The sequence below is a fragment of the Colossoma macropomum genome, unplaced genomic scaffold, assembly GCF_904425465.1.
Source record: "Colossoma macropomum unplaced genomic scaffold, Colossoma_macropomum, whole genome shotgun sequence".
In the NCBI taxonomy this organism is placed as follows: Eukaryota; Metazoa; Chordata; class Actinopteri; order Characiformes; family Serrasalmidae; genus Colossoma; species Colossoma macropomum.
The window spans coordinates 17,719,157-17,746,908 of NW_023494791.1; the positions used below are offsets into that span (position 1 = coordinate 17,719,157).

Here is a 27,752-nt window from a genome sequence, read left to right on the forward strand (position 1 = left end):
CGTCATCTTCACTGTGCGCTCCTTTGATGACACATGATGGACTCACTACAACTATGCACAAAAATCCTGCCTTTAAGTTCCTGTCTTTGAATTTTTCTGCTTGTAAGCAAATATCGAAATAGGGAAAGAGATCAGAGATGGAATTTGCTCTGTACATGAACTCTTGATATCAGCATTTACAGTAATTAATTAAATGGCAAAAGGCTATAAGAGCGTTCAAAGAGTGGCTGAATTCTTGAGGGGTTTAATCAGGGCTTTAGGGGGTTTAAGGCCTTATTTAAAGTATAATGATTATTTTGTCGTTTACTCAATGCTCCTTCAGTTTGCCATTAAGTCCCATAATCTCTCGCCATAAGCTGAAGATTCATCTAGGGTATTTCCTCCAGCTGCTCTTATAGAAAGAAAGAAAGACAGAAAAAAAGAAACAAAAAAGCCTCTGTTCAATCAGTGAACAGCTGCTGATAAGACAGTAATTTTCAAATGTTTTTCAGTAAATCATTATGTGAATAATTGAGATTGCTCACTGGTTCTGTGGTGAAAATCAATAGAGGGGATGGTCTTACAGCCACCCAAAACAGCCACTCTGGAGGCCAGTACGAGGCTGGAGGTGCCGGTCACTGGCCTCCTGCCATAATCGATGAGGAGCTGTAGCAGAGGCTGGGACGGGTGACTGCTTCTGTCTGACCTGTGCTTAAGTACCAGTGTCTTATCAGAGCAAAGGGGAGAGGGACAGAGTGAGAGGGAAACCTAGAGAAACAGAGTGTGTGTTTGTGTGTGTGTGTGTGTGTGTGTGTGTGTGTGTGTGTGAGTGTGAATGAAAGAGGAAGAGGGGGCAGGACGAGACAGAGAGAGAAACAGACACTGAGAAACAGAGAAAAGTAAAAAGGGCAAGGGGGGGTTAGAGAGAGGACAGTCAGAGAGAGAGAGAGAGAGAGAGAGAGAAAGAGAGAGGGAGACAGTGGACAGAGATGAGAGGGAGAGAAATGGGCAGAAGGCTATGTGAAGCGTGACTTTTGCTTTAACCTCCGTCGCTGGCCCTGACAGGGGGACAGAAGAGGAGCAGCTGCTGTCTTACCGTCAGACATCCCATCAGACTCTGCTCAAAGGGCCTCTGGAAGGCTCGCGGGTCACCACACCAGTCCAGCAGCTCCGTGGCCGCTGTCTGGAAATTGGCCGGGTTCTGTAAGTGCTGTGGGAAGGAAAAAGAAAGCAAATTTAACTTTAAAGCTAACTGATGGTGCATAAGGTTCCATTACTTGTGAATGACATTAGCCCCATAGTAGTGATGCATGATTCCAGGTTTTCTCGACTCCTGATGCTGGAATCAACAGAATTGACTCCTTGACACAGCTTAACTTTGACCAAGACCGTACTACAGCAATTGATAAAGGGATATATTAGAGATAAACCCCTCTTAAATGGTGTCCCCAGTTTCTGAGTTGCTACAGATCATAGTGACAGGATGAAAAAACCCACAAAGCATTAGAATGTACATATGTACAGGTCGCCAGTCCATCGCAGGGCAGACAAACAGACATATACATCCACACACACACTCACACCTAGGGGCAATTTAGCATGTCCAGTTGGCCTGACTGCATGTTTTTGGACTGTGGGAGGAAACCGGAGTACCCGGAGGAAACCCACGCAGACACGGGGAGAACATGCAAACTCCACACAGAAATGACCCTGGTCACCCGGCCGGGAATCGAACCCAGGCCATTCTTGCTGTGAGGCGACAGCGCTACCCACTGACTCCTTGACACAGCTTAACTTTGACCAAGACCGTACTACAGCAATTGATAAAGGGATATATTAGAGATAAACCCCTCTTAAATGGTGTCCCCAGTTTCTGAGTTGCTACAGATCATAGTGACAGGATGAAAAAACCCACAAAGCATTAGAATGTACATATTCCACCTGAACCTGGATTTGCCCCGGGTGGAATCTAGGCTACATTATAGGACACATTCTCACCTGTAAATAAACGACCAGGTAGTATGGAAAACGGTTACAGGTGACTAATGTTTGATAGTTTACACATCTTACCATGAGATTTCTCACAATCACAATGAGGCGTAGCTGAAGGGAGACTGCATGCTACAATGTAAACAGGCTATAGGATAAGGGAAACGTCCAATAAAAAATTGACATATTTACTTATATAAGTAAATATATACACACACATGTAGTTTGTGCTTGCAGTGGCTGGTGAGCAGTGCTTTCATGGCACAAAGCTTGGCAATTAAATAAACTCGTACTACTCAAACTCCTTCCTGCATTATGCCTCCATCAGAATGTCCATCCATCCATCCATCATCTAAACCGCTTATCCTTCTGGGTCGCGGTGGGGTGCTGGAGCCTATCCCAGCTGTCATCGGGCGGAAGGCAGGATACACCCTGGACAGGTCGCCAGTCCATCGCAGGGCAGACAAACAGACATATACATCCACACACACACTCACACCTAGGGGCAATTTAGCATGTCCAGTTGGCCTGACTGCATGTTTTTGGACTGTGGGAGGAAACCGGAGTACCCGGAGGAAACCCACGCAGACACGGGGAGAACATGCAAACTCCACACAGAAATGACCCTGGTCACCCGGCCGGGAATCGAACCCAGGCCATTCTTGCTGTGAGGCGACAGCGCTACCCACTGCGCCACCGTGCCGCCCCATCAGAATGTCACTCGAGTTAATTACAATCAAGAAACACAGCTGAAGAGTCGATTCCAAGTATTTAGACTCTCGTGGTCATTGGCCAAGAGTCAACCTGAACTCCCAGACATGTCAGCGTCGAAGAATCAACTCTTTTATAACTGACTTCCTATCATGACTCCACTGCAAAACTAAAGAAGGAAACTTCAGGCAACAAATGTCTTGGTGGGTTGACTACAGTTGGGGTAAGGAGCATAGTCTATAGTTAAACATAGTTACAGTAATATAGTGAATGATTCAGATGTTTTAAAGTTTTTTTGCTGATTTATTGTCACAGCAGATCAATGCTCAGCAAAGTATTCAGTATTCAGGTATGAGATGCCAATGAAATCTTGCTCTGAACTGAAGCCAAATCATCGTATCAGAACACAAACAGCTTAGTGTATCTAGGCCCTTACCTCAAAAGAGACACTAGGATTATGGCAGAATTTAACCTCTCTCTATCGATTCATCCCTGTTTTGATCACTGTGTAGTTCCTGCTAAATTTGACCTTCGCAGAAACATGAGATTTGTCTGCGATGAACGGTATTTTAAGTGAGGAGTGTCTATCATATTAAGCCTTACTCTGCCATCCTTTGTCTCTGCTTTGCTTCTTCTGCATCTGCACGACCCTGCGAAGACCCGGTCACTAAAACCCGTGGCCTCCTGGCTGGAGCGCAGCTGTGCATTCTGGGACAGAAACCCCTCTCCGCACCCCTTTAACAAAGAGCTCAGCGTTCTTCAAGGCCTCCTCAAGCCACCCCAGCATGTCCTAATCCACCCTCCTCATCATCTTTTTGTCCTCTAAGATGTAATAGATCCGCAACACTGAAAGGAATAGCCAAACAGGCTGGCAAACAAGGCGCACGCAAGAGGCAAGGCTTTGTGGCGGAACTGAATGAGGAGAGGCTTACTCTCTTTTTCTCCCATTTTATTGAGCCCTGAAATTGTTTATCCTTTCCTCAGCACCCCCCACCCATTCCAGCCTGCAGCTCACAAGACATGATGAGAAATTTAAACAAACGAGCGAGCCGCACAACCTCTCCAGATTTCTTGTATGGAAACGGCTCGGCTGATGTTTGGCCACGGTGGGAAGGAGGCCGCAGACGCTCTGAAAACTTCCATTCTGCTCAGCGACGGGTGCCTCCTCTTCTCTGCTTTTGCAGCGAGGAAGCAGCATTGTCTCCGGGGGGCGGCAGAGGTCGCCATTTGAATAAGTGGCTTTGGTGTCCACTGACAAAGAGCTCATGTGACAAACAGCCAGTGTGCGCTGCCACAGAGCCCTGCTGAGTAAATCCTGCACAGCATAAGAGCTGTGCAGGCTGTGAAAAAGCTGGTGGAGAAGAAATTGGTGAATAAGTCGTTGATTGAGTGGATGCAGTGTAATGAGCGAGCACGCTGTAGTGAATGAGGAGGGTACTGATGGTAGGGCAGGAGAGAGAGAGAGAGAGAGAGAGAGAGAGAGAGCAAAATCTTTTAAGGAGATAAGATACTCATGCTACAATAGACGGTATACAACGTATTCCTTTCCACAAAAAAAAAACAAAAAAACATGCATAATAAATATTGCTGGCTTCCAAACAGTAAACAGAGTAGCTTAACATGGCCTTATCTTAAAAAAGAGAGAGGATGGTTATAATTGCAATGCGAGTGCAGCAGTGCAGGCTTGAATGAGAGAGAGAGAAGTCTATTAAGGAGGTGGCTGCTAAAGCTACAATTGATAGCATACAAACACATGTTTCCTCAAATTAAAGTGAACATGAAATCAAAACTGATCTTGTTAGTTCATATCTGACCATATTAGATGGGAATTCGACCTTAATTCATTTCTGCATAATTCAGTCATTGAGATGTAAACAGAATAATTCAGAGAGTTTGACGTGAAAATGGTGCGTTACAGAGAACATTTCTGACTCAAATTCAATTTACAGTGGTGGTAACAGGAGCCAGGGGTCACAACGTCTATTTTATTTAGCTTCCACAATGACCAGTGTACTGACATGTGTCTGAGTTTTCTATGTAATATTGAAAAAAATTCTTTCAGTTTTCTTACAGTTTTCCTTACAAAACACTGCATGTACCTTTCTGCCATGAATGTATTTTAGAAAATATGTTCTAGGCCAAAAGCTGATTACAAATCTATCATAAAACAATGTCTTGGGTATCAAGCAATGAGTTTGTTTCTATTTTATGTAATACCTCTCTAAATAAGTTTTTGAGAGCATTAAATACTTTGCACATCTGGTTCCCACCGCTGGATTCAGACTTGGAAAGTTTCTTTATAACATCACATTTCACATCAAATCATTCTGAATGGCTTTTTACATATTAATGGTTTAATTATGCAGAAATGTAAAAAAAAATATTTGTTATTTAAGCATGATTCATCATACTATAACACTTAAAAAACAAAGTTCTTGTTTTCCTGTAATCCTTCATGTAATGACTATTTTTTAAATGAAACATATTCTGATTTTTGATTATGTCACTGTGCACCAGCAAGCAGGAAAAAATAATATTAACCAATAATATCATGTTTAACCTCATACTCCCACCACCCCCACCAATCATCAGCTTGCTTTGAGATCCTCAGACCCTCCCTCAGTTAGCTCAGAGACCCTTGCTGACACTTGTGTTTCACTCCGAAACACGTCACAATATGAAAGGAAAAAGCATTATGATTTCCAATTCATATTAGTTAAAAAAATGAGCATTTATTTACATTAAATAAGGACTGAAAGCTACCAAATAGTAAAAAAACACCCTGACATGACTTCTCTAAGCAGAGAGATGATGGCTGGTAATTGCAATGTGAGTGCCACAGGCTAGCTGATGTGATGGCGGTCACACTGTGCTGTGGGTCAGTGAGGTAGTGTGGTTGGCATGACTACAGCACAGGTGTTCCGAAAGCTCTGGCCAAACCTCCACCTTTCCCCCTGCCACGTTGACACTGTCTAAACACGACCTGTCCACGACAGGGCACCTCTCCACTCCGCCATTTGTCACTCCTGATGTACAGCGCCTCACGCTGCTCTTCTGGTGCCACGCTACATTGCAGCAAACAGACATTGCAGAGGGGGTGGGGGCTTCCTGTTTCTTTCTTTCTTTTTTGTTTCTTTCTTTCTTTTTTTTTACCTGAGCCAAATAACTATCAATAGCCAAACTGTACATAAAGATCTATCTTTGTATGGATTTACTATCCTACCCATGTTATTGCATAAAAATAGAGAGGATTTACATAACTTAAGTAAAATAATGTTTGAGTTCTGCTTCATTATGAAAGGTCTGACTTTAACCATACTCAAGCTGTGACATGGGTTTATTAATGCCATAGGACTTGAGAGCAGATCAAAAGCATTGTATCATTTTGATGACAATGTAGGCTACAGTGAGTAAAAGCTATGAAACAAAAGAACAAACTATCAGAAAATGATAACCAGGGTGCGTTGGTGCCTGGCCCCACCTATCAAAAATACATTCTGCGGTCCATCCTTTTTAACTATGGCGCAATTCAGCAAGCCCAGAAAGAAACATCTCCCACACTAGTAAGACAAATGACAAAACACAGTGTGGGTGTAGAATTCAGGTGTGTATCTAATCTAAAGAGAGATTTCTATTGTCACCTGCTCCATCCGGGAACCTCCCACAGAAGCTGTTCATCTCATCAGTTCAGCATGTGAACCATGCACATCTGCCTCCTCCAGCAGCAGAGCTCAACAGCTCTACACATTTGTATTCCTGTTGCATGCAAATAGCAATTCAGTCCTGCTCCAGAACATAAAAAAAGGCTTTCTAATTAAAATTGAGTTGCTCTGCCATGTTTCCCTAATTATTTTCAATCACTGAAATTCCTTCTCATGGTCTTGAAGGGGAACGAGCCAAATTAATTGTTCTGATCATCCGAGATACCAATTTTCAAGTGCTCCGGGGGAAGTGCTGTGAACAATAAGAGTAGTATAAAGGCAACTGAACAGGAGAATGGAGTTTTGCTATATGCAGCTCAGTGGGAAGCCACAGACCTTGTGCTTGTAAACTCGAATAAACACACTGTAGGAAAAGGTTTCACTGCTTTAGCTTCCTTGACCCTTATTTAAGGTCTAAACAATGTCTCTCGTTACTTCTGCTGTGGTCTGAAGACCTACCTTTTCTGTACAGTAACACAAAGCTTATCTGCACTTTACTTTATTCGGTTTTACCCTCTCATTATTGGCTTAATGTTTGGCTATTATATTTTGGACTAATTATTGATCAATTATTTGGTGACTAATTAGTACTGTGAAACTAATATGGGAGTTATATAGTTATAAGAGTGAGGAACTGAAGTGTGTGTCCACATACTTGCTTTCACAACTTTATGCAAATAAGAAGCAAACTCCTCCAGCCAATCAGTTAAAAAGTGGCACAGTGCGTTCTGTCGTGTGCCATGCCCATGTTCAGACCACATGCTGGTGTTGAGACGATGGAGATGAGGAGATGGTCAAAGATTTTAACTTTGTTTGGCTTTTTTAAAAACAAGGGTGCACAGAGTTAGCCTAGAACTCTGCATTTACTTTTACAGTGGGCAGCTAAACTTACACGCAATTTAGCAAAACGCCAAGAAAGAGATTAATGGTTGGCAAGGTAAGCGATTCCACTACACTGTAAATGCAGTATAATATCTGAAAAAAACATTTGTAGTAGATTATATCAACCAATGACAAGACTTTCATCCTAAAGGTCATGAAAACTAGATGCCTAGATGACAGACAGTCTGTCTGCTAAATGAGTAAACGCAAATGTAAGTATAAAGCTGTAAGGCTGTAGGTCTAATAGTGATGTCAGTCAATAGAAGAAAATATCTCATTTAGTGTGACTGACAGCTTTCGTTTGCTCTCTGCTGGGCGTGTGGCTTTTCCCGCAGACTAGGAGGCCTGTGCTGAGGAAGTGCAGGAATGCAGATGCAAGGCTTGCGCAAATGAAAGTCAGATGACAACAATGGCATACATGTGTAGAGAGAGATCCAGTTCAAAATGAAGAAAAGAGAATCTTACCCCTTCACACTACATTATACTGACAGATGCATGCTAACAGTGCATGCTAAACTGCATCTGATTAGTTTACTAAAGCCCTAACAAAGAATTTGTAGAGCCATTTTGTTTATATCAAATTTACAGCTTATTTCCACTGATTCTCAAGAAAATGCCCTTGAGAGACCTCATTTTGTAAATGCAGCTGTTCTACCTAATTGAATGTCAAAATAGAGGTTTTAACTCTATTGTTTTTAAACAATGCACATAAAGGCAAAGCATTTAGTGGTTTTAAATTTGCTGCTTTATCGCATTCATTCATTGCATTCAGAGCTCTGTGTATTATGTTTATACATATCTACAGTTTCTTCTGTTTAAAGGAAATTACTTTTGGCATTGACGCTCTTCTTTTAATATAAATTACTAAACACTTAGGCATAGCATTTTTCCCTGTAACATATTTTTAAAGTGTGTGCCTCTCTGAAACTGCGATTCCACAAATTTGCTATTTCATTTATGGCTAGATGCCACAGAGCTGACTTTGAACAAAAAGAGAGGGAGAAGAGCGAGACAGCAAGTCACACGCTAAAGAGAGAGAAAAGAAACCCAGCAGAAAGTCCCCATCAGATTCACAGAGTATCAGCCTCCCAGGAAGCCGGGCTTCAAAGACAGCCCTGGAGTGATAAGGTGCCCTTGTTTACCAGCAGACAGGATCAGGCAGTACCTGCTCCAGAGGAAAAAAAAAAAAACAGCACAGAGCCTGGCCCCCAGCCAGCACCCCCAAATCAAAACAGCGCACTGCTCCGGGACGCATGCAAATGCACACACGCTGACAATCACTAACCTGTACTGACTGGGACAACTGTCACACGCAATATACCGCAGCCTCACCACACCCCAAATGTGCCGTTTCAATTTGATTAATGAGCTTCAATCGATTGCGTTTTGTCTTTAGGGTTAATCAGCCACAATCTGGCATGCATAATAAAGCTAGTAACGTCATTTGTTATGAATTAAGCACGGAAAATGTTTCAATTGGGATTCGGGAATGTTGTACGCTTGTCTAATTGAAGCAGGAATAGCAAAGGTGAAGAAAGAAGTGCAGGGAAATTAAATACCAAAAATTCTTGAATTGTATAAACAGTCATGTACTACACTTCCATAAAGCTGTCAAGAGGCACAAGATGTCACACCCACACTCATAAACACCACCAAGCAATTAGTGATCTCTAGAATCACAAACTGTTGCCCTGGGTCATGATTACCTGTGTGTTTACAGTATGTGACTAGAGTGTGTATATATATATATCTGATCCTCAGCACTGAATCAACTCTTACAGCAGTGCATTAACTCATACATCACACGTGTGTCTGCATGTACACTACCAGTCAAAAGTTTGATCACATCTATTCACAGAAGAATTTCCTAATTTTTACTACTTTTTACACGTTTAATAAAGGTGACGGCATCAAAACTATCAAATAGAACAAACAGACAACTAAAGTCATGATGTCCTGCCACAGTCAGGGACATGTCAATATTAGAACCTAGGGATGCACGATTACATCAGTTTGAATTAGTATCGGCAGATATTTGCCTTAAATCATATCAGCATACGACAGATGTTTAGAGTTGACTGATATTTCAAAATAAAATATTTGATGATGCATTTATTGCACCACAGAAGGGCAGATGGGTTACTGCACTAAACTATCTGCATTTTATTCAATTTACAGCATGTGTAACCTGATAAAAATAAATGTTATATTTCTCCATAATGTTAAAACAGGTAGGTTTAGCCCCAGTTTCTTTATTTTATAAACGTTTATGTATCGGCATCAGTATCAGCCCACGATTCTCCTGTCAGTAATTTCCTCTATGAGAAACACAAATAGTGTTTTCAAAAATCATTGTCCAAATTTTGCCATATGTATATTTTTCCTCTGAACATCGCTGTATCCCCTGAACTATGAGGTCATTAAGAAGCCGAAATACAACTATTGCTAAACACAAACTAAAACGGCTGCGCCCCATGCAAACCGGTAAGCTTTGTCAAAGGTGGTAGTTAAGTTGCTTTAACAGTACTGAAGTTTAGTGGTAGACTCACTTTCACTGCAAAACATATTAGATTTGGAACATTTTTGTTTATCAAAAGACATGACAGAGGCGATTTTCAAAAACGTCATTCAGCATTTATAATTCATAATCCATAATTAATTCATATCTAGCTATTAACGTCACCATTTATATTCACCTGAGAAGCACCTAGAAACCACTTTGAAACTAATATTGAGGTTATGTAGTGGGCCCACATACTAATCCTACAAGTGGCATTTATCAATAGCGATAATAACAGTATTATATAAGTCTATATTATCTCTCATTCATAGCTCATTGAGACAAGGGAAAAAGAGAAGAAGACTAAAGAACATGGTATAAACTTACCCTAACTTTAAACAGAGTAAGAATTTTGTGATTTGCATGTGCTATAGTGTTAATTATGAAAAATTGCAGTGGTGGCAGCAGGTTGTTTGGGGAGTGGCGGGTGGCTTCGACTGTGGGCGTTTGTTCTGTGGTTTCGGTTTCAATGTAAGAATCATTACTCCTACTTACTATGTATTTAAATATGTAATTGCACACTTATGTTTGAATGGCATAGCAAAGCTAAAGTAATACCTCTCAGTTACTAAGAGTTGAAGGGTCACTCATAAACTTTTAGACAAAATGCCTTTAAGATAAACACACTTTCGATCAGGTGTGTTCAAACTTTTGACCGGTGCTCTATATCTGTCTGAGATGTGAGTGTTGTGCATTAGACTGCAGGAATGGTGTGCAAAGGGCCGTGGTGGAGAAGAGGAGAGCAGCACTCAGGATCTGAGCCCTGGCCTCATTCTGCAACCTGATCCAGGCCCAGCCAATGGGAAGGCTAACAGCACCATTTAAGGCAGCCCACAGAACAGAGTGGAGGCCAAGCAGCCGTGAAGGCTCAGCTACCAACTGCACACATGTGTCACTGCTCAGGCTATATTTGTATGAGGGCTTTATGTAGGGCTGCAACAGCAGTATAGACAAGTGCTGCATTCTGTTGTTTTGACAGAATAGCAGAACACAGCCAAGGGTTCACTGCATGAGTGTTGATTTGGTTAGCATTTTACAGCTGGTGATCTCATGGCATGTATAAATATCATACAACGGAACCTCATTTGCATAATAATAATACAATAAATTCTTATAAAGGTGGAGCTGGTGTCCTCTCGGTGCTCACCTGTTTGATGCACACCAGTCTGTCATTGGTCTGCTGTATGTGCCTGTCCATCGAAGGAATCGAGTTCATCTTGATTGCTGTCTCTTTCTCTCTACCTGGAAGCCATTAAAGTTCTTCTCCCTGAGAAATGCACAGACAAAGAGAAGAGTGTGTCAGCGAGTAGGAGAGAGACAGAAAGAGAGAAAGCACTTCGGAGTAGATCACTGAACTCCTCACTGTCTCAACAAGGCCCTGAAAGACACTGAGCGTTCAGGTGACTTTTTTCCCTTCGGTTTTCGAGGATAAGACTTGGACACGTTCCATCCATCTCTCACCAGGCCAGAGCATGTCTGTGGAGCAGTGATGATGGGGGTAACTGCAGGAACCTGAGCTGTATATGACAGCCTGCTTACTCACAGAAACAGGCACACTACAACTTGGGCAAGCTGTACGCCATCATTCATAAGTTTGGAATTACTTATCATCCTAAACATTTTAGTTATTCTTTAAGCAATAAACACTTATACAGTGCAGATTTTAGTTTTATGAAGGAAACTCAAAAATGTGGCTGTTTTATCAAATATTTTCAAGTCTTTTAGGAATTCCAGGAAATGTTAAAATAAGCTGTAATTTCCTGCGCAAATTACAAATTTTTGTCAAGTTATGCAGCTTGACATTTGATCACCACTCTTTTATTGTTGATGCTACACAACTTTCCTTGACATTTTAAAGTCATTTACAGCTCTGTTCACATTTAAATTTCTCATTTAAAATTTCTTATTAATAGCTAAATAAGCCAAAGCCAAACAGATTTCCTAGCTTCTAATTAATTATTTAAAACCTGTTAATTTATAATCAGTTTATAATCAATTTATAATCGATTTATACATTGATCTACTACCAAAGTGGTTTTATATGACTGAAAGCATTCTCTGAAAACTCCAAATCTTTGAACAGTAATCAAAATGACAAAGACAGCCTGTTTATTGAGGTTACCCACACATGCACACACGCCCTATCAGCTCTGATTGAGTCAAGTTGTATCTGCACTGGCATAGCCCAGCTCGCTTAAAAGGCAGTGGAGTCACCTTACTGTTTGCATAGCTCAGGAGTTAGGTCGTCCTCGGTTACCCATCCACAGGCCGCTCTGTCATGGATACGCTAGCCTCACATCCTTAAACCCAAACCCACAGCAGCGCTGAAGCACAGGCCCAGCCGGTGCCATCAAAACAAACAAGCAAACAATTGTTCACTGACAGTGGCTATTAGATGTTAAGACACATAAGTAGACAGTTTATATCTGTCAAGCTACAGTTACAGTACTCACCCATATTCTGGTCGTTAAACCATAGAGTGTTGCAACGTTGATGCACAATCACCACTGCAGTGTGCAATAACTATGCCTAATGATACGTACAACACATAGACGTCTTCCAGTATCACCAAGACACAACTCCACTAACTGACTTCATAATGACTGGATTTATAATTGTTTAGAGGACGATCCAATGCATCATAAAATCTCAAATTTCACCATGATTCATTACACTGTTATTTTGCTATGATTCAGGATTATTTTGAAAATACACTGAAAGCACAAATGTGACTAGATGACAATAGAACACAGAAAAAAGAAACTACACCAGCTTAGGGGTGGGTGATAAAATAATAAAAAATAATATATCAAGCTCTTCCAGCATATCATTCTGCACTAAATTCAGTGAAACAGAAGTAATTATGCCCTCTTTGTAATGACACATGCAGTTCGTAAGTGTTCTTTAAGAATTGACAACCACTATATGCTCATTATAATAAAAATGATCACAATAACAATAGCATACTGTCATATGCTGTCATATTCCACCCCTACAGCAGCTTTTTTATGCCTGAAAATTTTATTACACTATTAAAATACTTAAAATAACTAAATATTTTGATTCTAATATTTTGAAATTGATGCAGTCACCTTCAGATCAGTGTGATGTATTTTGCCACCCCTATTTGTACACACATATAGTTTTGGTATAATATTCTCACTATTTGGACTACATTATGTCGTTTTGCACTTTTTTATTATCACTATTTTGTGCATCATTCATGTTGCCCAACTTTGTTATGCTGTTCTGAACTGAACTTAAAGTGTATGTGTGAGGCTGAAGACTTGGGATGAATGCACTTTAGAGTAAGATGGGGTGTGGGGTGTTTGCAACCAATTACACTCAGAAAAGCCTCCCGTCTCAGAAGCAGAGGCTGCATCCCATAAGCATGTCTATTACACGGTGTTAAAGGTATCATGCCTTACATTCAAGGTTATCAATTTTGCCCTGCCGGCTGATTTACAGCTACATTCAGCGAGGGATAAATCCAGGGTCCCTGGGTCCCGCCGTAACTCATGCACTGGGGGCGGTCACGTGGCCCGATTAATAGGTGCCGAGCGATGGAGGCAGGACTCCATCCCTCATCTGCCCAATTTATCGCCATCACTCTTACAAATTCTTCCATCCAAACAGGCAGAGAATCCCCCAGCATGCGGCACCCGCGCCTGTCCGCTGCCGTGGCCTGATAAAGCTCACTTCACACACCTCTACTGGGCAAGCCACAGTGAGGGGTGGCCGCTGTGTACACGATTTGGGTGCTGGAATGCATTGCACTGGGGGTTCTTAAGAAGAAACAGCCTTGACACGCTCATTAATGAGGGCTTGGCGTATATGGTAACAGAGGATGACAGGCATGTACTTGCTGGCTCTTTAATAGTCTAGTAGGTCACACAAAAGAAAAATAAACTATCGGTTTATTCTGGGATTCACAGGGCTCAGTTTGTAATGGTAAATTTAGCTGACTTAACCTAAAAGCAGCAGGAGCCAAGCTGGCAATTTAACCCCTCAGCCTGCAGGCTTATTATTAAGTTATTAAACTCAAAGGAATGCCCCAGCGATTTTTAAGCTAATCTCTATGTGTTGCAGCACATGATTGATCATCATGGACAATAATTCCTATACTTACAAAGGAAGAGAAAACATGTTGACTCAAAATATATTTAAAACAGAAGACAATGGTGAGGTGTTTCAGCACCAGCCCACTGACTTATTTTATAATGTGTTTCAAATGAATGAGTTTTTTAATTATTTGCAAAATACAGAAAAAAAAGTCAAAAGTAGTGTTGATGGTAATGAGTTGCAAGCTAAAGATGCATCAGACAGAGATAAGGATGGAAAGCAATGAAGTATTTCTTTAAAGGAATAGTTCAGAGAAAAATCTAATGTACGCAGTTTCCCCCTCACCCCAAATGTAGTTGATTAACTACTGTGTCTGTGTCTGAAGTTTCCTCTTTTAGTTTTGTATTGGTGCTATGAAGCTAAGGCACCTGAAAAGTATGGAAATTCTACTGCAGCCAAAATCCTTTATTATACAAGCTTTGTAGCTTCAGTACAAGCTATGTATACTGGATTTTTTGGTGAACCATCCCTTTAAGACTTATTAGTCAGTAACTGTTATAAAACTAATATGTGTGAGATAATTAATATGCAATATCTAATATGTATGAAAATATACTGGCCCTTGCAGTTTAAAGGCTTTAAGAGATCTGGTCAGCTCCTCAAAAAATGGGCCAGTAAGGCTGCAGTGATGGCTGGTGGCCAGCAGGTGTCTCTCTGCCACACTGCAGGCCAGCTATCAGTGCAGAACTACCGCATGTTCTTTTAAGCCTTTACAAGCGCTACAAATCCTCTGCTCCAGCTCACTGACAGGACACTCTCAAACCTGCGGCTTGCCCAGCCGACCTTGTGGCTATTGATTAACTATTTCCCACCGAACCCTGCTGTCTCTCACGCCTGCAGCGTGTAGCGGCCAAAACAGAGAGAAACAGAGAGAGAGGGAGTTAGTTAGAGACGGCAGGAGAGAAAGGAAGTGGTGAAGGTAGCTATTCTCTCTCTCTCTCTCTCTCTCTCTCCGTCTCTCTCTCTTCCCCCATGGTCCTGGGTTTTGTTTGCCGAACAAAAGCATGGCTGCACGCGTCAGGAGGAAGGCGATGACACGAAAACATCACTGCGGCGGCTGCCCAGCATCCTGTCCAGTGACGCAGGCCGGTTGTGGAGTGGAGCCCAGAGCCCAGAGCCTAAGTCCGCTCCTCCCTTGCTCCTCTCTTCCTCCCTCTCTCTCTCTTCACTCCCTCTCCTCCTCTCTCCTCCTCTGTCCCTCAGGCAGGGAGGGTTGGAAAAACACCAGTTATATAACACACCAAGTACCTCAATGAAAACAAACCCTTGTCCTCGTTATTCAGAGAGCACCAGAAGCTGACCATGAAGTCATTCCAAACACAAGTTGTACAGTCAGACATTCAGCCAGTACCAGATTTCGTAGTACAAGTAGGTATGACCCAAAATTCTTCCGGGCCTGCGTTGCAACGTGGGTGCTATAAATATTTGCTAGCGTTTGCCCTTTAGTAAGCTGCCACAATACTGTGCCCTTACACGCTGACATGCTGCTCAGTATATGGCCATATGAATCGCATCAGTCTGTACACAATTAGAGGAGGTGATACTCAGGGATTACACAACAAACCCATCTGGGCATGAAACGACCCTCCGAAGCGGAAGGAAGATTAATCATATCAGAGGAGCGGGCCGACTAATAATGCATACCGGCAGAGCGCAAAAACAAAAGGCAGGAAGCAGGGAAAAAAAAAATTACTGAGTGGAAACCCACTCTGCCTTAAACTGAGAAGAAGAGGAGTGAACCAGAGGACCAGGGGGAGTGGAGGACAGAGAGAGAGAGAAATTATCTCTTCATAATCAGACACATGCCGCATGAGTGACTTCTGTATTTCTGCTCACAAACGACTACCTTTTCAAGCTCTCATTCTCAGAATAGCATCAGCTGTTCTCGCAGGTTGAGGACGCACACTGAGAGAGCCTGATACCAGTCTGTAATACCATTCAGTGGAGAAAAAGGCCAGGTTTAAAAGACTGATCATAATTACAGCTCACACAGAGATCTGCCACAACAGATACGAACAGCTCCACACTCCCCACGCGCCATTATTTCATACGCTGAGAACCTGCCCGACACTGAAGGAACTGGTTGAGTAAACCCTATGGTAGCCCTGCTGTGTATATTTTGGTGTTTTCCTGCTCTAACACAGCTGACCCAACTTTACAGCTAATTAACAAGCCATTCCTCCATTCACATGGATGTGTTAGAGCAGAGAAAATACTAAGACTATAAGCAGGCAGGGCTACCCCATGACTAGAACTGGTGACCACTTCTTCCAGCTCCTCTTCTGAGAAATGTAAGGATGTCTGTTCTGTCAGCGCCAGCTGATGCTCTATGCTTCTGCACCTGTTGGTCAGAGAGGCACGGGTTTGCGTTTGCCGCTGCGCTCTGCTGCCTGTTCTTATCGATTGGTCGCAGGATAAACAGCCATGCTTTCACAGGCAATTTGGAGAGGCACAAGCCAAGACCGAGCACCCCTGCTCTTAGGCCTGTGCCTGGTGAAGGTTAACTGAGTTATGGCGGTAACAGCCCCCAGTAACTGTATAAAGTCTTTTACCACCAATTTTAAAACCTGTCATTCATTTGTTGATTTATTTTGTGCAAACTATAAGAACACACTAGTATTCCAACACATTTACTGAACTTTTAAACTTGATGGGTATGTGATATCCTGCACTAATACTACATTTACTGCTCCTAACATAGATGAGATAGCTCTGCAAATGCAGCTGTTGAGCTGTGCTGGCTAAACACACTAGGCAGATATGTCTTTATAAAACATTGTCTACGTTACGGTGTACATTTTATGACATCCTCAGCTCTCCATCAAGTTTCAGACATCAAACAAAACAGCTTTAGGTCTCGGCAAAACACGCGAGTAAAAACATCTCAGCTCTCGTACATTCATATTGCTTCAAATAGCCTCAGTCGAAATTGGCTTCAGAGAAGGAGACACCAGGCCAAGCTAAGCGACCACAGAGGGTAAAGTTTGTTCGTGATTCCATTCTTGCTTACTAGATTAATCTCATGACCAAATTAAAGATGAAAATATACCTCGACTACTATTGCCGAACTCTGCATGCTCCTGCATCCACTTCTCACATTTTTTTCATTATTTAAAGCAGAAAAGTAGTGAATCTCAAAAACAAAACAAAACCTCAAAGTTTTCTAAGTATTTTACAAATCCTTTTATAAAAATGTTATAAAACCTTGAATCTCTAAAACAGTAATTTTACAGACAAAGGAAAAAAAATTCTTGACTTTTAATGAAAGTAAACGTAACCATTTATCTCTAATTCTGGAGCAAATCTATTGGTCCATTCATCATGAACGTTTCACACAATGCACAGTTAGGTTTTTCAAATTATGCCAAAGAGTAAAAAATGGCAAAAATGTACAAACAACGTTTATTCTTTAAATAGTGAAATACATCGTCTTAGAATGTGTGTAACATTGAGACAGAGGAAATCTGGTAGTAGTGGCTCAAGATATATCTGGTCTGGAGGCAGATTTGACTCTTTTTCCAGCTCAGTATATATCAATGCGCTGCTGCAGATGCACAGCCCCGGTCAGTGGCCTCTACACACAGCACAAAGCAGCATTTGTTGTGTGCAGGGAGCTGGGCTGGGTAAAGGCGCTCTACTGCTTGCCATTGTCCTGCCCCAAAATGTGCCATAATCCCCTGAGCAGTCTCTTCCACTTAATGTGTGTGTGTGTGTGCACGTTGGCCTCCTCCTGCCCCCGCCTCTCCCTTTTCTTCTCTTCCCCATTCCCTCCTGCCACTCACTCACCCCCTCCTCCCTCTCTCACTCTTTCCTTCTCTCTAACCCCCCTCCCTCTCCATGTCTCTCTCTCTCTCTCTCTCTCTCTCTCCGGAGCCCGGGGAGCATGCTGCTTTAACAGGCTGGGGAATGGATTCATTTCATCTAATGTGGTTTGGTCTGCAGCAGAGCCACTCACCCTGAGCAAGAGGCTCCCCACTGCAGTCATGTGTTTTCATACAAGCCAATCAACACGGCCGCACCAGCCTGGCCTCTTTCCCTCCCACAATCTCCCTCCCTCCCTCTCTCCGTCTCTCTCTTCCTCTCACGCTCTCTATTTATTCCTTTCACTCACTCTACCTTCCCCTTACTCTCAGACTGACTCCCTCCCTTTCCTCTTTTTTTTTTCCTTCTCTCTACCTCTCTCTCTCCCCCCCTCCCTTTTCTCCCGCCTTTCTCTTTCACTCTTTCCATCTGCCTATGGCTCTCTATTTCACACTGTCCAGCAGGCATGGACTGACTTTACTCTGCTTTTCCTCCTCTCTGACTCTACCTCCTTATAATCTCTAAAGACAAAGTGTCTCCCCTTCATTCCTCTCTATCTGCCACTCTGAGAAAAGTGAAGGGGAGATGTAGGGGATTTCATCCCTTGTCTTTGGTCTTTACAAGCATGTCTGTTTTGAAAAAAAAAGGTGGCAAATCAAAAGAACGACACATCTAACACTGCCTTTACCACTGTCAGTAATGATACTAGCCACTACCACACGATAGCTGTCAGTAGTAACATTACTACTACTATTTTTGCCGCGGACCACCTCTTCCCCGGAGAGACTGATAAGGTTGAATATTATGCAGTCAGCTCCGAGCTAATGCTTAACCCTGGCCAGGGCTCCGTAAGGCAGGGAGCGAGAGAGCTGCTGCTGTGGCTGAGATGAGGCAACAGGAGGCCACAGAGCAGCAGTAAGACTGAATATAAAGGAGAAAAGGCCTGACAGAAAAACACAGGCTAACTAGAAACAACTCTGAGCCAAACCTGGTTGTATGCCTGCAGAAATGTGTTTAGCTACATTTCAAAGCAAAAGATGACTGAACCATCTGTTTTAAACCAAACCTAAAACTGGTAACTGCAATTATTACATTGCTCAATGGCCACTTTATTAGAAACAAGGTCCACCTTGCTGGAGGAGATCGTATCCATTTGCTGCCATGCACAATTTGTATTGGCCATCCTCTAGTTCTTCAGGGACTACTTCCAACCTAGCAGTGACACTGACATGTAAAAACACGCAGCAGCACTGCTGTGCCTGATACCAGCACATAACTACCATGCCACTATCATGTCACCGTGTCTCTCCACTGCATTAAGAATGGTCCCCCACCTATCTAATGTCCATAATAACAATCCTGCAGTCAGAAACTGACCAATGATGAATGGTGTAGGAGATAGGGTAGATGCTGCGTGAGTTCAGAAGGGCTACAATCTGTAAATGTACCCCTATATAGTGAACCTATAAGGTGGACAGACATTATGTGGACAGTAAGTGGAAAGACAAGGTAAGGGTTTCTCATGAAGTGGATGCCAAATGTACTTCATCATATTAACACGGAAAAAGACATTCATTCTATATTTTTATTGAAAGAGAACATGCACACAGAAGTCAGTTCTTTATACAGTACATTTTTACACCAGTGTGAAGACACAGTGACCTCTGCATGCATGACCTTGTCTCCAGTTGAAGCAGAGAGTTGAAGGCAGCGATGAAAAGCACATCACTAACAGAGGGCCGGCCTGGCCGCCCTGAAAATAATGTCAAGCCAGCGTTTCCCGTGTGCTTACAGCCAAATGGTTCCTGGCCCCATGCTGATGTGGGAGGGCGGCCGGAGCTCAGATAATATCCACTTTAATTTCTCACCTGAGGCGAAGTGCTGTGGAGAGAGAGAGCTGCCGCCAGCAGCCCGCGGCGCAGTGGCCATTTTTCATCAGCTCCCTGCACCTTGCGTACACGCTGTAACCTCTGTGACTTCTCTGCGGTGGGGCTGCAACGGTTAGTCGATGACGTAAAATTTGGAAAAGTTCAACAAGACGATGTGTTGTTTGTTTAAAAACAAACATACTTGTTAAAGCTCTGGAATTAAGCAAAAGAACACGAGAGGCAGTGTGTTATCGCGAAATAACATCACGGCTGTGATTTGGTTGCCGTAGATCATTACAGCCGTGATGTTATGCGCTATAACACGCAACCTCGGGTGTTCTATTGCTTTTATACAACAGTTAAATAAATGAAGTAATAAATAAATAAATAAATTGGGCCGTGAACGTGGCATTTAATATATTTTAATGTTGGCAATTCCTTCCGCCAAATTATAGTTCCTTAACAAGCAGCTTGTTGCTACGTCAGAGTAACGAGCTCCACTCACAGCCAGCAGTTTGTTCTCCAGCTCCTTAGACTAAATTCTGAAACTGTCATCGCCACTGAGCAGCTTTTTTGTTTTTTTATGGCTCAGCCCAATTTGGTCAGACTCTGAAGATGAGACTACACGTTTGGCGAATGGTATTTGGTTCATTTCTGGCTAATTCCAGGTTGTTTAGGTGTTCTTCTGTCACAGCTGCCGACTGAAAAGCTGCTCAGTGGTAATGAAAGTTTGGGAACTTAGTGTAGACTGACCAAATCAGCTGTCGGTCAAATGTGATCTTAGAAGTGTCCATTTTCTGTTTGTATGCAAAGTAAGAAGTAAAAAGGTTCGAATGGCTTGAGAGTCTCCTACAAATGTCAAAGTCGTTGCTTAGCAAGGGCGTCTCAGCGTAGTGACACAGTGTTTGTGAAAAGCCCGTGATGTTATGCCGAAATATCAGCACGATTAGAACGCCTGTTCTGTTAGAACTAACTGTTGTATAATGTTCATATGAAACATGGTCATTCCGATATCAAAATCCTATATGAAGTGCAGGGGGTGATACAGCTCCTAACGCTTCGTCACACCACGAGAGAAAAACTCACTTGTAACACACACAGATCTCTGAATGATGGTGACACTGTGACAAGAGATAAACCACAGAACACATAATAGCTTGATAAGTGACTAACCAGATCATAGTAGATAGATTAATCGATTACAGAAATAATTGTTAGTTGCAGTCGTACTCAGGGTCAGTTCTGAGTTTCAGTCCGGTCAAGACTGCGGTCAGAAGAGCTGATTCTGCCCCAGCGGCTGCAGGTGGAGCTGCTACCAGATCCTTCCAGCTGAAGTGCCAGCTCAGACGCGCTGTGGAAACATGTACGGCATCGCTCTTTAAAGCAAATTAATTAGCCAATAAAGCGAGCGATTAAAAAGCAAATGAGCTCTTTTATATGGGGACTGTTCCCGTGGTCCGAGGCCGTGCACTTCCCAAAATGGGACGCCCAGTGAAAAAATTGAGAGCAGCTGTTTAACAATTTGATATTTGAGAGCATTTGGCGGCTATAAATATTGAACAGCAGCATGGTGCCAGAGGTCCCTACAATGGCAGGTATGTGCAATCAGATACCCCAGGGACAATCCCCCTCATTCCGTGAATGTGCTGAGGGAAAGGGCCGCGGGCACACTGGGGCCTCAGTGATTCACTGCACACGAGGGAGGCCGGGGCTGTGAAAAACTCCAGCCAGCTCAGATAAGAGCTCAGCGCTTCGGCGTGGCACTCGGCCTGCTCGACCTGACACAACCACAAATCACTGCGCAAGTCACAATTTAACTCCTCACTCTTATCACCACACTGTCCAGGATTGGACAGACAGACTGAGAGAGTGAGTAAGTGACTGTAAATGTGAGTGGTGTGTTATGTGTCTGTGTGTCGCACAGGCCTGGGCAAAAATCCCATCACAATAGATTTTTCTGTATAATTTGATACTGATAATTATACACATATCCTTTAATCTGAATCAAATTTTAAACCATAATAAAAAAGGTGTAATCTAGATATTCTGAATTAAATCTAATCCAAGAAAATTAACCTTATTCCATTCTGCAGAAGGCACGTGGTGAGGACATGCAGCCACAACCTCCTCTTGTTCTAAGACATTTACCTTAAACTCACAGCATTTTTTTACTCTCCATAATCTCGATAATGAAAATAGCTTGCTAGCTAACTCTACTGCTGTGTTAGATTACGCTGTTGCAAGTGAATGGCTAGACTTCTTCTCCTGCACGTCTAGTAAATGAAAAGCACATATCACTACCTAGTGTACCAAAGCAGCAGATTCATGCCTCTGTTGCTAATACTGGATTGATGAACAGTACAATTTATTAAGTTTTATTAAAAACATCTTAAATACCTGTTATCAATACTGAAAAAAAATGTTTATTTTTGGTAATTATCGCTATTGTTTCATTACCCAAGCTAAGGGTAGCAAAAAAAACATATCCAGCTATCTCTAATCAGCCACTTTTGACTCATGCCCAAACTCCACCATTTGTCAGAGATTACTGGCTTCTTGGCCTGGATGGCCCAGCGTAAATAAACCAGGAGTGGTTCCCATCCTGCAGTGCAACACAGGAGCCCTGAGCAGCAAAGCTGGTCCACACAGACTCTTATCTCTGTTTGCAAAGACTGGGCCAGTTCGCCATGCTACGCTGCATTCCTTTAGTCTGCATTATCAGCAGAAACAAAACACAGATCAATCGGGAAACGTTTAAGTTTTACTTTTCACTTTCACTTCCCCTGATTTGAAAAACGCTGTCTAGTCTGCGGTTATCGATGCGCATTCAAAAAAATCAGGTCACAGTGAGGCTCATGACCGCCAGTGAATCTCTCATGTGCTGTTCTGAACTAAAAATAGAGCCTAATGCACATCACGTCCAGGCAACCACTAAATATCTCTCAGAGTATGAAAGAAGCTTCCAAGAAGGTTGAAACACTCCCGCAGTCAAGGGAAGTACAAAGAACTCTTCAGAATGCCTTGGATGCAGCTACACCACAAGCAAAAGAGTTTTTGTATGCTCGTATATCAAGTTACCTATTGAAAAGAGAATGGACATCAGAACAGGTTGTAATACTTGAAGATGTGAGCATCTTTTGCCAACAAGGGGCGTTATCAGTTGCAAGGCAGCAGGCTTCAGTCTGAAAGTCTGCCCAGCAGAAAATGTGGTTCTACTTTCATAAAGATGCTTAAATCTTAAGACTTCTAATTTAGGGTGACAGCAGAGAAGAGGAATTCCAGGCCGGTCTTTTTGGAAAAGCCGTAATTTACATTCTTGCAAAAGTTCGTAAAAGCAAAAGGTTGTATTTCAGGCAGAGTGAAGAAGGCTGCGTCTTTATCTGGGAGCAGAGTGGAGTGCCTCGCAGGCAAGAAAGCTCTAAGTGAGGAGGTGGGCCAGACAGGGTGCAGTAAACCTAACCTGGCGGGCACGGCTCCAGCTCAAGAGTGTCGGTGTGCTCACAGCAGCGGACGCTGCTGAATAGGTAAGCTGAGAAATTCCATGGCCTTCTGTTTCAGGCTCGGCTCAAAAGTGCTGAAACATCAGCTCCTGGAGTTGGCGCGCTGCGCATGTAGCTCGCTCCCTCCCACGCTGCTGCCAGTACGGCTGTGTTCAAAATACTGATTTGCCAATATATTGTGAATAAACTCTTTACAACATGTGAACTGATGCGGTCATGGCTGTACTAATATTTGTAAGTGTACTTTAGCTTGTATGTATGAAAGAAACTGCATTTAAGACTGGATGTTTGATATTTATGAAGTCCAGCAGGTGGCTGTAATAGTTTAAAAAAACCTCTAGGAAACTCAGCATGTTTGAGCCATCTCCCGTCTTCTTGGAAGAGTTCAAGCTTTTCTGTAACTTTTTTTTTTCCTTTTTTCAGAAAAAGCACCAACAATGAAAAGCTGAAAGGTGCGACAACACAAGCTCACCATCAATAGTGCGATAAGATCAGTGTTGAGGTAGTTGACTAATTAAATGACTTATTATGGTAACAATTTATTTTGACAGTCCACTGTAGATGCTTTGTGGATGCTCAGTTGGTCTTTAACATTCAATTAAAAATCAAGTTAATGCAACTGAGCTTGAAGTGGAATGTCAAAGATTCAAAATCTAACCCTAACCCTAAACCTAACTCTAACCTTAACTTTGACACAAAGCCTACATACCTACCTCACCATAATATTGTTGATAATTAACTATCACCAGAAACGTATAACTTTTGATGTCCTGTAGATCATCCACAATTTTCATCAAAATAAATTGTTACCCTAATTACTTCTCTCAAACTGGAACAGCATTACTTTGATCAATTCCATGAAAAATTAATCTATACCAACTGGAAAAAACAGTATTTCTTTAGAAAGAAACAGCCAATCATCATTTTCAGTAAACATCATTTAAAAGGCCTGTCACTACCCTTTTGTTACGTTACCCTTACTTTTGAACAAGATGGCCAGTTACGTTTAATTAAAATTATGAAAGGCTGATGCTGTTTGATAACCAAGAAACCAACCACAAGCACTAGTTCAAAAACAGCTGCCTCAGAATAAAATCTGTTGAAAAAAATCTAAAACTTGCAGAGCTGTATCTGAATGAATATTGGTCGAGCCTTTTAAGGCGCAGTTGCGTTCCTCTCTCCTTCAGTATGCAGATTTTTATCCATCAATTTCATAACAGTGTAATTAGATGCCTTGACAGATTGTTTGCTGAGTTTATGGTGCTCATATTTACAAAGTCATGTTGTCAGTCATCACAGGTAGCGCATGTGTGCAAACTATGCAAGAGCATGTATAACCTATATGTAGGAAATTAATGATTTAACCGCACACATCCCTCTCTTAGAGATATATGAGTAACACAAGGGTAATTCTATTTAAGTCAGTAGCTGTAATGTGATCACAAGAACTGAAACTGAAACGTGTTAGCACTACTTTGCTACAGCAAAAAGTAATGACATTACTGTAACACGTTACATAGCATGAAGCTAGATCCTGGCCTGTTAGTGTTAGTTTAGCAGCTATTGATTATTTGAACCAACTCCCATGGTTATACAGGAATTATTTGTTGTTTTTGTTAACACTTGCCTGAATAAAGCAAACAAAAACATTGTGAGCTGCTTTGTGTGTTTGCTGTGCTGTTCTATGTCACATCACATCATGACGCTTTTCCTGTGATACATATTGTATTGTGACGTTGCTGCTAATACCCTACCAGACACCCTCTACAGTGCACATACACAGCACACGCTACACCACAATGCACGTGTGCGGTTATTCACTCATACCTAACACATGATCACTCATGGCCTCCAGACAGATGCAAAGTACCAATGAGAGTATGTCTGTACTGTAGACAAAGACTACAGAAGAGAAATGAAAAAGAGGCATTAAAGCAGAAAATAAAGGAGAAAGCAGAGCATGCACATACGCACACCCACACTGTTCCAGGTCTTGACAATCAAAAGCTACCAATTTCTCCTTTAGGAGCTGTGTATAGCGACCTCCTGTGTGGCAACTCCTGCCGTGCCTGAGTTTTCTTCTGTTTTATAGGACAAATCTAATTAGCGAGAAAACTCTGACTAAATGAAAGGAAAACAATTAGAGGCAAAAGATAGGATCCATGAATAGGAGCTGTCAATGGGGTGCTGTTCTGTCACTCTTGGTCTCCATGCATGAGCTCGAAAAACAGCGAATCTGATTAACCCAGCTCACAGCAAATAATGCTGCTCACTCTGTGATAATTAAAGGGATTCATCAATAGCCGTGCATGCACCTCCCAGCCCCCATTACTGCAAGGCCTGGGTGCACTCTACGGCGAGGCTGGAGGTGAGGAGGGCTCTCTCTCACTTCTACTGCTCACTCGGCCCTCGCACTGGCCAGGGAGCTAATGAGATTAGTCAGTAATGGACTGACAGTAAACTCACACTTAACACGAGCTCGGCCGGCTAGGCCCAGGCTGGAGTGGCGCTCCTGTTGGCTGTGGCCTGCTTCTGCTGTTGCTCTTGGAGGGCTGGCATGGGGAGGCCCCTGAGAGGGCCATGCTTGGGCGCTGAGGGCGCCAGCAGGCAGTGCTGGGCCCAGGCAGGGCCAGGCCAGGCCCTACACACAGTGACAGCTCTGTGTTCACAGTGAGTCTCATTCACACACTCTGACATCTCCTGGACTTCCCCTCAGAAAGGCAGGCAAGCGTGGGCACTACAAAACATTTGTCAGCGGGAATTCAACTGCTGAGTACATTTGCAGTGCAGGCAAAACACTGCCTATTTATATGTATCGTTAATAATTTCACACTGCTGTTCTTTAACCCTCAATAGACTGCAATAACAAAAGCATGGTGTATTTTAATGGTGGCTGTTTTTCACTCATAACGCAATGAAGAAAGCAGAGAAAATCTGTTGAAAGTGTTGATTCCAAAAGAGGAGATATTGTATTGATTTACATATATTTTTATTTAAATCTGAAAAGTTGAAGACTTTGAAAGAAACACAACAAAGTCAGAAGCGTAAACTTTTGATACTGAAAGTAAATGAAATATAAACTGAATCTAATATAAAAGTAATTATGTACCAATGTAAACATGCATGTACGATGTCATGTCATCAATAAATAACGAATGATTTTACTACATTTAATTAGAAAAATTACAGTAATATTTACTAACTTCTAAGGGTTAAAACAAGGATATATGAAATAATTCTATGATCAGATTCAACTGTAATGCTCCACCCGAGCACACTTTTTGTAAAAGCTTTTGTCGGAGCTTAGCTGCATCTTGTGATACATTTCCATGAGAAAAGTGCACCGGTGATAATGAACTAAAGCATCACCACCATTCCTTCCTTTAACGGGATATCAGCAGAGTGTATGCAGGACAGCGCAGCCATTACTCAGGTGGAAACTGGTCCGTGAAATGGCCACGCAGGGGCGAGCCGCAGCTTGCATCAATACGGCTGCGGCTGTGAGGGAGTCGTGTGCGAGGATGGTGGTGACCAAGTGTCAGGCTATCACAGGGTGAATCGGCTTGGGCCGGAGCATGCGGACGCACCCGAGGCTGCCTGGAATCAATCCGGCCAACTGCCACTCAGCCCCTGTGGATTAAGATTTAAATTGGAGCCCATCTATGCTGTCACTAAAATGGATATTGTATCCTTCATGCAGGAAGTGGGGAATTACTCCCCCTTCCCCCACTTTATACTCGCTGCTCTTGACAGATAAGTGGTGCAAGCAAACCCGCGGCCGCCTTCATCCAGGCAAGGGCAAATACAGCCCACTACGTTTGGCTGTCTGAGTGACACGCCACTGCTTTGAAAACTGCTCGCACGCTGCGAACCCAGCTCCAATATACACACCCAAAGGCAGTTCCCACTCAAATAAACCTTTTTTCAAAAAGAAAAGCCAAAACTAAGCCAGGGGATGACACCACCTAGGGGTGAGCGATATAAACTGAAATTTACATCACAATATTTTCCACTACCCAAACAACAACATCATAGCACAATATAAAAACGATGTTTTTTAAAGCGCAAGACACTGAAAAAGCAAACCTCTTCCCTATCACGAAACAGCTAATCTGCGCGTGAGTTTTTCAGAATTATTCTAGCTGTTCAAGTTCATGTGTAAACTGTTTTGGAGGCTGGGCTATTAGTGGTTTAGGATTTTTTTTGGCAAAATTCGTATCATTAAACATTATCACATCATTACTCACTTTTAAACCAGTATAACTCCCACCTCTAGCATCACAGAACTCACAGTACTTAGTCCTGCACTCTCCTCTTCTCAGCTACAGGACGGAATGGCCGGCGTACCTGAAAGGTCAGCAGTGGGTAATTTGTTTTTTAGCCAAGCGGACAGGCTCACAACAGACGCAGGCAGGTAAACCAATTACGCCCTGACATGAATCACCATGACGAAGAACCGCCGCGCGAAGGAACTGCGGCCATTAGAGGCCATGCTACTGTCCTCCCGCTCCTGTCCCTGACACCCAGGCTACCTCCCTGAGCCTCCCTCATTAGCCAAGCTAGAAGATCATTTACCCAGAGTGTCCAGCAGCCACTGCACTGGCTGGCTTCTGTTTACTAACTAAGGGTATTTTGACAA

The 27,752-nt window shown here is 42.6% G+C and overlaps 1 protein-coding gene across 9 annotated transcripts in view; it reads right to left on the minus strand.

The window, feature by feature from the left end:
• Nucleotides 1–27,752, minus strand: part of zmiz1a (zinc finger, MIZ-type containing 1a) — a 145,106-nt gene that overhangs the window by 42,674 nt on the left and 74,680 nt on the right. For 7 of the 9 annotated variants that reach the window (XM_036574192.1, XM_036574191.1, XM_036574189.1 and 4 more), the window contains 2 exons: nt 10,970–11,089; nt 1,076–1,189 (listed from right to left, as the gene is read on the minus strand). In XM_036574192.1, the coding sequence (XP_036430085.1) occupies nt 1,076–1,189; nt 10,970–11,038 (183 nt within the window). In that variant the 5' untranslated portion in view covers nt 11,039–11,089. Of the gene's footprint in view, nt 1–1,075; nt 1,190–10,969; nt 11,090–11,185; nt 11,299–12,041; nt 12,291–27,752 lie in introns of those variants that run through there. The other 2 variants (XM_036574188.1, XM_036574186.1) reach the window with 2 other exon arrangements.